A 12,329-nucleotide genomic window follows, 5' to 3' on the forward strand; every position below is an offset into this window, starting at 1 on the left:
GCAGTTCACTGGAGCTTGGCTTGAGCGCGCCTCATGTATTCCTCGTACGAAACTCAAGAGGACCCAGCTTTCAAGTTGAAGAGCCTAACCGGCTGGTAGCCTGTCTAGATGAACGGGAGGGGGCCACAGAGCCGTTCCTCACCGTTCCTGCTGCCACGGAAAGATAGCGAGACTTGAGCTAACGTCGTACAACGTCGCAGAACTAGCTCGACGACGCTTTAACTTTGCTGCTCCTACGATGCGATCTGCAAGAGACTACGAGCGGTGTCGTCGACAAGTGCACGCAGCGGCCCGGCCGACCAGCTTGCAAGCTCTTTCTCTTGGTGTTTCTGTATCATTCCCCTATCTCCCGGCACTGCTGCTGATGAAGGTTTTCATTTTTTCTGACAGCTTTTGGATTGGTTCGCTTTTCAATCCGATAGTAGTGGGAGAAGCGTTTGGGTGAAGGCAAGAGCCTCTCTGCTGGGGTTTGGATGGGTGGGGCAACATGGAACAAAGTGTTAAAGGACCGTCGAAGATAGGGTCCCGTTTGCAGAGGTACAAGTGAATTATGTCGTATATAGGCTATGGCAATATCCTAGTAGTTACATCATCGGGGTCTGTGACGAAAATTTTTTGGGGGTAGTTGGGGAGCGTATGTGAGAGAAATAGAGAGGGGAACATAGACCACTATATATTATTTAGCGTGTGGAAAAATGTCCTATTCAAGGTCATAACTATACAGCTACATAACTAAGGTGGAAACTGTGGATAACCTTGAAATAAAATATGGATTTTTACAATTGAATTGCTTTTTGCTCACGTGAAAGCGTGTTCAAAATAGTGTTTGACATTTAATTCACGCTGATCAGGTATGACACACTGCTACTTCTTTTCTGATCCTGCGCCTCAATCACCAATGTCATAACCTGGCGTAATTGCGAGAAACCTTATTAATATAAGATCGACATATCTCAATGCACGGTCACTTAGAGCTCCTACCGAATTGAATTGTATGATACGAACAGATATTATCCCGACATATTTAATAATTAGAGTGTAATTATTTTTTTAAGTTTCAGTTAACTGTAACCGTTAATCGTAGTAATAAACACGAATGTACCAATGCATGTGTTAGATTATAAATGTAAAGCAAATGTGGCTGGTTTACTTAACCAATACAGACAAGAACTTTATCAAAGGAAACTGAACAACTAATTACACATCGTTGAGCAGTACCACGACTTCTAAGCGTATTCATTTCACTTATGTACAGAAAGTTCCCCTTGAGGAATAGAACAGTACTTGACTCGACTGTGACTTACGGTTCGAGTGACGCCGCGGGGGATTCGCTTCAAGTGATCGAACCAAAAAGGTCACAGGAAAAAGTTAGGCAAAAGCTATCTACCTCAAAAATCAATAGTCTCCAAGTAAGTAAAAAGACCTAGAAGCGCTGCAAACCTAGACACCGAACAAGGCTGACTGTATTCCACCAGTCTGCTCTGTGGGCGAACGATGTTCCTCACGGCTACTTCAACCAACTCAACTGCTGCTGGTAGTACTGGCACAACTAAAAAACTAATGATTTATCCAAACATTTTAGGACAACGACAATCAGGGACAATGGGGAAATTTGCGGAATGAGAGCGTTTCGATAGAAGCAAGACGAATGTAAATGCACAGCTGTGCAGCGGAGAGAGGAGACCGCAAAGGAGCTGCATGATATTTATTAACGGTTTACATATCCTTAATTAATTCATTGTTTGCCTGTGACATTGTTATTTTATTCCGTTGCACGATGATCCATGGTTACATGTCACACTTACAAAAGATAATGTGACACTCTTTACGATCTGGTGAAATAAAATGTTCTTTTTTTCGCTCAGATTTTTATGATATTAATGCGCTCTCAGCGTATGTTTCAACCCTAGTTTAGACGGCCGCATCTGGTATCGCAATATGCGATCAGCACGCGGCGCGCTTTTTAGACGTTGTAGATAATTAAAAAAAAAAATTGATTAAATAATACCATCTATTCAAAGTGAGTGCAAGCGCACGTTAGGTGGCAGTCTGGTAGAGACGGTTGATAATAATGTTGACTTTAGATAGGGCTGCTGGCAAAGGCCAGTGATGTCCGGTAACCATGTGTGCACCTTACATTGTGTGCAAGCCATTGAGTTTAATACAACATAAGCCTGCAGCTGACGTAATACGAACAAACGACCTTAGTTGTCGGATAGCGAAAATCGGGTGGGTACGGAAAACCTTGGTTACAGCCAGCGGTCAGTCTTTCGCTGTATGGGGCAATTGCGGACCACACAAAAAGAACATACCTACCCTGCCCTTCGATGCTTCTTGTACAGTATATAAACTTTGCCGATATTTCTATCGATACGTCAGATTGCATCGCATGTAAACATATAATGATATAGATTTCTATAGCTGAAGCACCCTATTTGCTGCTCGGTCCATATGTGGACAGGTGATGATACACTGATCTGGCTCTCGTCACATATAAGCAGTTTCTGTTTTAGACAAAGATTCCAGACTTCTTTTGTATTGGGTTGAGTTTTCATTGAAGGAAACATGTTTAAAGTCTATATCGATAGCGTTATGATATGCTGAATGGCCAGTAGACAAGGCTCGTTATGAACAGCCGTCAATTTCGAAAATTAGCTAATCTGATGGCCCACTAACTTGTCAGCCGTATTGTGAAACGGGCAGGAAGTACCTCTCTAATACACCGGGGATCTCAAAAGGATAATGACAAGATAGCCAAACGAAAGTACTTGCTTCTCAGTCATGGACCAAAACTGTTCCGTAACAAGGCAGAGCTAACTAACCCTTTAGGTAAGAGAGGGGTCGTACGTACCCATTTTTCTAGATGAAATGATCGTTGGTGACTGTACTGCGAAAACTCCAGTCTAAATAGACTCGATTGAAGTTTGTAGTTACATCCTTCAATTGTCATCCGTATTTACTACGTTTAGCTGGAAATGATGCTATCTATTAGTTAAGATAAGAGTCTGCTGCGATGATCATTTGCGTTCTTCTAAGATTTACCAAACACAGATATACAACGGCAAGTACTTTTAATTCAATAAGAAGCTGAAAATAGAAAATAAATCGTACCTTCACCGAAATGAATATTTTCTAGTAAGGATACGAGAAGCGTCGTGTTATTTTGATAGTTCCTCTGATCAGCGCCTTATCAGCAACTTTCGGAAACTACTCGCAATTGTAGATCTCCCCGAAGTACTTAATCCCATTCCGCATTCCGGTGAAAAGATTAAATCGGGCACATATCGCGTCAGATAAAAAAAATATGTTTATAATATAAAAAATAATAAAACCTTCCAGATATCTTTTCATCGATCTCGTCTACCTACGCCACTGTGTACATCATTTGTTATATTTCCAATATATACGTCTAATATTATATTCAATCTGCCCTTTCTGGCAGATAGCAACAGCCCCCTACTACACGACATCTACGAATCTAGCACTTCAATAACTTTACTTAATTCTAACAGCGATACGCTCAACAATAGTTTTCATATCAGAGAAGCTCACAAACACGAATTGTTTAATTGATGCAGTGCTTTTTGCTTATGATTCTGGTCAGTTGGTTGCCCTTCCAATGCGCGGTGGCTCCTGGCCCCCTGGCCGAACGCAACGAGCACAAGATAGCAAAGCAGACGACTAACGCTATCACCATATCCACGGTAAACGACTCTATCTATTGGTTGGCAGTTCATTATTGCTTAAGACAGGGCGTAAGACAAATGAAGATTACTTTGTCTTCTACCAGTTCCACATGGCAGCAAGACGAAAAGTACTGATACGATGGGGGGTCTCTATCCTTCTGTTTATATCGTGGCCATGGCAGCCATCGGTGAAAGACCCATTCTTTTTTCTGGGTTGCCGGCCCAGCAGTGCAACCATTATAATACAATATACAACACACTTGTTATCCTTTTTGACCCTGTTTTGTGGGGGACCCCTATAATATAAACCCTATTTATATTCCTTACGAAGAAAGCTGTCTGCAGAGTGGGTGACCGGACCAAGTGTGACGTTCGCAAAGACGGAGCCAGAGCGCCCTGACTAACCCATTGCAGTTACGGGAGACACCACGAGAATCAGCGAATCCTATTAGAGCGTCACTTAGAGTAACTTAGCCTAATATATGCCCGTAAGGATGTGTCTGTATAAAAGTGCGTATATGTAAAAAGCAGCTCATAGGAAAAAGACTATTTGTTAAAAAGAAGGATAATGATGAAACTTGGAACAATGAATCTGAGAGATATTATTGTCATTGAAATCTATAAAGTTTATCATGATCCATGTGTATGGGAAGGAAGGTATGAAGTTATAACTTGGCTTTTAATTAAGAAATATATTTTCATCAACAGTATAAAACTTTTTTCAAACCGACGTAAGGCATATGACGATGGAACGCAGAGTACTCTATTTTAACTGATCCCAAAAACTGGCTCTAAATATTACGGAAAATTATTATATAAATACTCAAGAGCGTTCAACGTATGCTAGCAAGAAGGATTGCCTCGAGAGGCTGATTATACGAGCTCATGAAATGTCACGCCAAATTTAAAATAGCAAAAAAATCATATTTAGCTTAAAGAATCTCAGCAGCAGCAATAGAAAGACGCCATTTTGAATGTTACTGCGAAGAGAAAAAGCTAAGCCGTACCAATATGAACACGATAGGGATTAGCCATTCACCAGCTGTGTCCCCACTAGTAATTTTTCACCTCCGCAGCAACTTATGGGGTGCTCCGACAACTTTCTCCGCTTTTCAAGTATACTTACCGCCCCGTCAATTTAAACAACGTAATGCCTCATTAAAAAGAATAACGAATGGATGATTATTGACGAGCAAAACTGTGTAACGATCATAGCTTTTAACGATGTACAGCCCTCTTTTTTGCAGGCTCTTTTTCTCATCCCACTGTCGTAATCCACTCAGCGATTTGCTTCATTAAAAGCACACGGGGCAAAGGGCGTGTCACGTTTAATATCGCCACTGATCTACGAGAACAGGTTAAATAGACTTCGATTATATCTCCACCATAGCGTCTTTGAGCGTATCTACCAAATGTTCAAAAATTCAGCGCTAAAGTGGGTTAAAACCAGTAAGCTAGGTATATTTTAAGGAGACGTTGGCCCCATAGCGTTCCAATGATGTCCCGTCGTTGTTTTTTTTTGCTTAACCTAGACATGTCCATGTTGTTCAGGTATTTTGAATGTCGTCAATTTTTTACCCGTCGATCAAAAGTAGCTATATTACAGTATATTATTATAGTTTAACTGCAACTTGTTAACTTGGTTTATCCTGGACATCGATAACGACTTAGCTAAACCACTATTTGATCCAAACTACCACAATACAGTGAAATTACGTAATAGTTTGTATTGTTGTAAGAATTTGTATTGTCTGACTATTTATTGATGGACGATTGATTTCTAGGGTCTATTAAGAGACAAGAAAGTTTTCATTAGAAGAAAATTCAACGTACCGCCTAAAGAACGAAAGGCTTTGACCGACCCGAACAGAGCATTGTATTTCCATAATCGATCGTATAATCTTGTGGCCTGTCGTATACTTTAGGCAAACTCATTGAATCCAATTGGAATCGCAGTCTAGTTCCAGCCCTAATTCAGTCTACACTTATACTAGGCGTATAAAGCTACCATAATATCGATAACTCCATTTTCTCAATTTAGAACCTTTAATAGTAACCACGCTAATTAATAGAGATATTACTAATAATTTTTGTAGAAAAAAGGTCCATAGTTCTATCGGTCCTGACTTTGCGTTATGTAATACAGGTTTCTGTGATTTATTTGTACAATCATTATAAAGGACGGTGATCTTAGTCGATAACGATGATCGAACTCTTCCGTTGCCGTATAAACCAAGAACGTTGATAATTTGAGTCATTTTTAACACATTTGACAGGGAATGACGATTCTACATTGGCGCAACTACTACCCCAATGGAGCTCGATTTCATGTCTACGAACGCGTCCATTAAATGCAATCATGACTATACCGTAGCATACTAAATTTCAAACGCGGAGACGAGTAATTGTTTATCTTTTTTCAATCGTCTCGCGCAAATGGGCTTGGCATCGTTACGTGTAGCTGCGGGCCTTTGTCACCCTATTTCCGTCATCAGTTTTCCATCCCTGTTTGGCCTTCTGACAAGTTCGTTTAACTTATCATTGAAGCAATGACAACACAAAGCCAGCGGAGAGAGACTCCCAACGTCGATCTATTTGTCAAAACCGACTTATTCGGGATAATGCGTGCATCGCGGGTTAAAAAAGCCAGTTTCAGCAAGTGCCCGTACTGGCTCCATTGATTCATCATGACAGCTACATCCCAGCTGAAGAATACACGCGTGCCAGGACTACCGTCCTTAGCACTCCTAGCGCATTCTCTTAAAGATGCTTCCCGTCACATCAACTGGGCGAAGTAAGAAGACACTTTGATCCATTGCAGGATTTCAAAACTCAATCAAAATCTAGTGCGTGCGGTAACATGACTAGGTGGATATGTTCGATAGCAGAACAGTAATCGGCTCAGATCAGTCAACAGTATGTGGACAAGATTTCAACGACACCTTGACGCGAGCAGATAACGGGAACTTATTAAGTCAGTCACAGCATATATGAACTCCTGCATGCATCTCATTAGAGTTATAGCGAACCCTAATCCACATATCTATAGGTCGTCAAAGGAAAGATCCAATTTCTGTCACTATAGGATTTAGCCAATGTGTATGCCATCATTACTATTGCCATATACTTTCCTAGCATATTTTGCTGGTATGCATCTACGATAAACAGCCCTCAATGCGCACACTTGAAGGATTGTCTCGTTTGTGCTGTAGCTAGTTGTCTTATTATCGATAAATGGCTGGACAGCGAAGACAGCCATTCTTGAGGGTAAAGAGAGCTCCTGAGGTCGTCTTCCTGCGCCGGGTTGTCGCTTCGTATCGCCGGTTGATAGCTTGGTCTGTCATCTACTAGTAGTCAATAGGATGCCGATCATTTTCTATGGTCTAAGTTTTGTCGATGGCCTAGTCTTCACCAGACTTTTCTGTTGACGCTTCGCTTCGATCTGATTAGTTCTCAGTGTTTCCGTCGCCTCCGGCTTTTTTTTGACTTTTCCTCTCGCGCTTTGTTCCATTCTGCTTGGCCTTCCACAGGCCTCCAGGGGAAAAAAGGAGGATCTGGAGCAACCTTCGTATGAAGCGATCATGGTGATCGCCTGCAATAGCAGATCGCCTCCCGGGTACGCAGATCGCGGAAACGCGGCTTGCCTTCGCTTTTTTTTTGGCCTTTTTAGCCAGACCCACTCTCTTCTTCATACTTCACCCTATGAGTCTTTCTCGTTCGGGTCACTGCCTTTATTCTAGCCAGCTCTGTTCTGCTAGTGTCCTTAGTTGGCGCCGTTGCTACCGCCGCTGTTCTTCCTGCTAAATCGACTGTAAGGAGTTCAGATTAATGACACGCCTACCCTCCGAAGCTTCGTGAAGGCTGGATGCTCACTTGCTTGCTTGCTGGCCTTCGGCGGCTCAGACGCCGGCGTTCGTTCCTAGCTTGGTACTTCTACTAGCAACTAGCTAACCCACTGATCGCTGACATTCATCACGTTTTTCGTTTTACGAAAAAAGGGGTGAAAGAGAGCGAGGTGACGAGCGGCCGGCAGACGAACGGGGCAAAAGCGAATAAGGGTAAAAAAATGCTTAGTCTGCTTTGAATCTCTGTCCAGCCATCGCCCGCCCGCGCAAGATAAAGGATAGAAAGAGTATGATGACCTTGAACCGGCAAGCGGCAGTAAAACTGATCCCCGGGGTAAGGAGGCGTAAGTCGGAGATTGAGGTTGCAAGGCGGCCATAAGATGAAAAACTATCATCGAGAACATCGAAGTGAACGGGATGTCGGATTGGGAGGTTGTTATTAGAATAGAGCGTTGTGGCTCAGCAAATTGGAATGACTGTCCGCTCTAACTACCTAACTTTTGGCGAAAGGGGAATACCAAAGGAAAAAGAAGCGGTTAGATGAAAAGTAGCAGTTGAATGACTTAGCAGGAGGGGCGATACGACCAACCCGGTCCAGAAAGTGGATCTAATGTTTGAGCTTTAGCAAAATATGGTCCATACAAGATTAGAATCGTAGAGGAAATTTACTGAGCTTCACAGGTATAGTAGTGGGGCTTACCTTTGCTTGTTCTTGTCTGTTTGTTCCTGAATAGCTTAGCACCTGATAGACACGTGTTTCAAATTTTAGGGAATTTATCAGTCGTCATATTTTTTAGCGGATCATAACTTTCTAAAAGTTCTTTAATTTAAGGGTAAAACTAATTGAAAACAACGAGTGAACCCAAATTAATTTGAAAAAAATGTGTTTTTTTTTATCGGAAATATAAAAATGTAGCGGAACCACAAAAATAATATCGCAAGGAGCTTCAAGCATATCCACCTAGGCAACGTGCAATTACTTGGATAATAAATAAATAAATTTGAAACAGATGCAGCTCTTTAGAAATTCATATACAATATTCCGAAAGACCAAATACGTCAACGAGCTTCGTCAGCCAAAAGAAGACAAAAATAACAATAAGATAGGCCAGCAATCTGTAGGACAATCAGGCCGTGGGCCTGAGATAAGAAAATCAAGTGTCCATCGCATTTTAAGGTTTTGCTGATGAGTTACATTTTCAGAACAGTATACGTTGTCAATGAAGGTGATCCGAACCGAATAAGAAACGATTTTGCGAATGAAATTTAGAGAAATGTGACCAGGATGCACCGTTTCCGGAGGAGATTATGTACAGCGTTTACTTATATTCAGAAAAAATGGCACAATTAAGCGGTGTAATTGCGCCTATAGGGTAACCGTAAATCCACATTTTGTTTAGGAATGGCGTGTAAATTTACCAAGAGTTAATGAAGTGCAGCAATTCAAGCAAAGGATTTAATTGAACAATTTTTTAACACTACAATGACTTATGCCGGTTACTGAAATAAACTGCGAAAACCTTTTTTACCACGTATTCTATAGGAGCTCAATGAAGATGGCAAACTTCATTTGTAGCAGGGCGAAGCACCTTTACACTATCGTCGTGATCCACGAGCATATCCTGATGTGAACCTTCCCAACAGGTAAGTTAGACAACGAGGTCCCAGAAAATACTCTGCTCGTTTCCCGGACCTGACACCAATTGGCTTCTTTCATGGGGATACCTTCAAAATGAAGTCTACGCTAGAAAACTGACGACATCGCTAGATTTGAGAACGCGATTGAATGAAAGTATGTCACGACACTAAATATTTTTTAAAGTTTATGCATCAATAGCGTGCCGTTCTTTGATTAGGACAGTAGTATTTTTCAATGTCTACGGTAGAAGAAAAGTAAAAGTTTTCTAAGGACCACAAAGAAAAACTTTCAGAATAAATTACATAGAGTTTTGTCGATAGCCAAGAAATTCAAACTAGATTCTCGTTGCTGATGTTTACAATACGGTTACGGAAAGCGTTCTCAAGCCAGCCGAAGCGTTGGTATTAATATAATGAAGCGTTTGTCAAGACGACAGGCAAAGAAACAACGAACTTTCCTTAAAATAACTATGTAGTAACTCAAAAAAACCTTTGCCAGCCCAAAATGCACCAATCCTTCCTTTACCTAGGTGCCATCTCGAATGCACAGGCTCATCCATGATTCTCATTAACATCGCGCTCTCACCTTTAAGGCCGTAGCGTCCCCGAAGGCCCGTACACGGTCACATACACAGCTGCTTAAAACATTGAGCCGATACGCAGAGTCGGAATGGATTTGCATTTCTTGGTACTCGAAATTATACTCAAATGGACCTTTCTCAACCGTAAGTACGCCCGGGTTTAAGGCATTGACTCTTATACGCATCCTAGGAAATGTCCATCTATTTATTGAATCGTTGGAGTGAAAACAGTCTACCTATGAATGTAAAATAATGATATTGTGTTTCTTCTAATATACAATACATGTAGAATCGATTCTCTGAGATGTACTATGTAGAGCTCGCTCAGAATTCTGGCGTCATCACTTCGTTCTAATTCTCGATAATGCCACGTAATTTGCGCGAATACCTTCCGATCCCCATACAACAATGAACCCTTGAAACAAGAAGAGGCCATCAAAATGGCTTTACGTATTGTGAACAGCTACATGCGCCCATCAAATGCTCATCGAGGTTTCCTTCGCAGCTGGTCGATAGCAACGGTTTATGATGCTCGTTTCGTAAACTAGGACAAGCTGGAGATAAGCATCGATTACTCTGGCAATGAAGCATATTAGAAATTTTACCGGAATAAACTGTACTCGGCGGCTTTAGGTAAATGCATCTGTTTTCTGCGCTAAAAGGAGTTTAGAGGGAGTCTCTTAACGATGAATGTTAGGTCTATAAACATGCAACTAATCTCACTCATAACAGTTACTTCATTTTAATGAGTCTATAAGGGTTTTTTCTTTTTTTTTTTTTAGATCAAAATCAGGCACTTGTGCTCGTCGGCCGGAGTTTTTTGGGGGGGGGGGGGGTGATCTTGCGACGAGAAATCGGCAGGCACTCGCCGCTGCCCCGAGCTAACGATGAATCGACAACTTGTCAATCAGCTACAAAACGAATTGATCGAAACACAGAGACGGCAAAACCGACGCGACGTGTCTCCTGTTCCCGGCAAGCTGTAGCTGTGAGAGAAATGAGGAAAGAAGTTCAGGTACGAACTCTGCTAAAAGCCAGACTGCCCAGAAGAAGGCTTCAGCCTAAGGATGGAGACCGAAGTAGTGATGGACAGAGGCAGCTCGAAAATACGCGCACGATTTCATTCGCTAGCGTTAACAGCGCGCCTCGGCTTGGCGTTTCGAGCAAAGAGTCTTCGTCAGAAAGCGATGAGGAGCCGTCTTTCGTAACGTTCAATATTCAGCCGTTGCTTATGCGAAAACAAAAGCGACGAAGCTGATCGAGGACGTCAGCTGAGCGATCAAGCACTTCGAGCGACGATTCAAATGCAGCTCATGCGTCAGCATTTGAGTAGACGATGACCACAAAAAAAGTTACACGTTTTTCTTGGAGAGGTTTTTCAAGTGTTTTTTTTTGTCATAGCTATGCACATACGTATGATTCGATGACTACCTGGCTGTATAATTTGAGCAAGACGGTTCACAGCAGAAGACTGACAACGGAATATTATGAACTAATACAGCAACGTGACATATACGATTGAGTACGAGATAGTATATGTATGGTATCTTGTTCACTCGCAACTTATTCTAATTTAGTGCACTCACAAAAAGGGCCACTGATTGTTTTTATTTTAATTTGATCAGATTTTGGTCAGGAGCTGAAACTTTTTAACATTAATGTATTTGTTTTAATGTGCTTGGCAACTTCCACTATTTTGGAACGTTTACACACGTTACACCGTTTTATAAATGTTATCCAAACATAACTGCGTACTAAATCAATTCCAGGAACTCTTGGTTTGAGCTAGGTACTAAGCTTCATCTGGGAACTGAAACGAAGGTTCAGCTTATTAGTGACATACTTCTCGTCGCCGCCGTGGCTTTCGTCACGTTTTTCAACGACATCTTCCGAACTTTAATCGCTGCCTATTTGTGTATAAGATAAAGGCACTGTCTTCTGGTGAAGCTGTTGCTTCACTAAAATACTCCCTCTCAATGAGATAGTAGAAATAGGCCTGTAAATTACAAAGTCTATCAGAGTATAATATTAGATATTAGTATTAGACGATATCCAAGATCTTCTCTACAACAGCTGGAGACTTACAAACGTTGAAAGCTGATTAGAAAAGACTTAAGTAAAAGCCGACAGCCTTTACGTGAAATGACAACGCCAATACGATGAAGATGTAACTGTACTGACTGGTCGTTAAGTTTCTAGTCAATTTCTATTTTTTTTTTTTTTCTTTCATAAAATTGCCCTCGATGCGTCTTTTATATATAAAACGATACCCTGTTAATGAAGGAAAATTACTGCACACTAACCGTAGAGGCATATCTCGCGAGTTGAACGTCAGTATTTTTACAGCTTTTGGTAGTGTCGATAACGAGGTTACCGCAAATTACATATAAAGTTAGTTATAGGCTTTGGAGCGTTTACATGGATCCCTTGCGTACAGTTTGTCTATGGCTCCAGAAGGTCCATCCGATTGTCTGCATAGTTACGGCTTACGCGCGGTGTGACCATATGTCCTTGTCTTGTTTCCGCAGTATATGTGCTTACCGAGAGCTTATAGAGTCGCCTAAAAGCTTCTATATTTC

At 41.5% G+C, this 12,329-nt stretch overlaps 1 protein-coding gene across 10 annotated transcripts in view; it reads left to right on the forward strand.

The window, feature by feature from the left end:
- The window catches only part of LOC111242938 (uncharacterized), a 92,225-nt gene extending 80,712 nt beyond the window's left edge, over positions 1 to 11,513 (forward strand). For 6 of the 10 annotated variants that reach the window (XM_086993016.1, XM_086993019.1, XM_086993012.1 and 3 more), the window contains 3 exons: positions 9,075 to 9,175; positions 9,763 to 9,894; positions 10,533 to 11,513. In XM_086993016.1, the coding sequence (XP_086849142.1) occupies positions 9,840 to 9,894; positions 10,533 to 11,008 (531 nt within the window). In that variant the 5' untranslated portion in view covers positions 9,075 to 9,175; positions 9,763 to 9,839 and the 3' untranslated portion in view covers positions 11,009 to 11,513. The other 4 variants (XM_086993022.1, XR_015330297.1, XM_086993002.1 and 1 more) reach the window with 4 other exon arrangements.
- Positions 11,514 to 12,329: the final 816 nt, after the last annotated feature.

This window comes from Varroa destructor, unplaced genomic scaffold, assembly GCF_002443255.2.
Source record: "Varroa destructor unplaced genomic scaffold, Vdes_3.0 BEIS01000001.1, whole genome shotgun sequence".
In the NCBI taxonomy this organism is placed as follows: Eukaryota; Metazoa; Arthropoda; class Arachnida; order Mesostigmata; family Varroidae; genus Varroa; species Varroa destructor.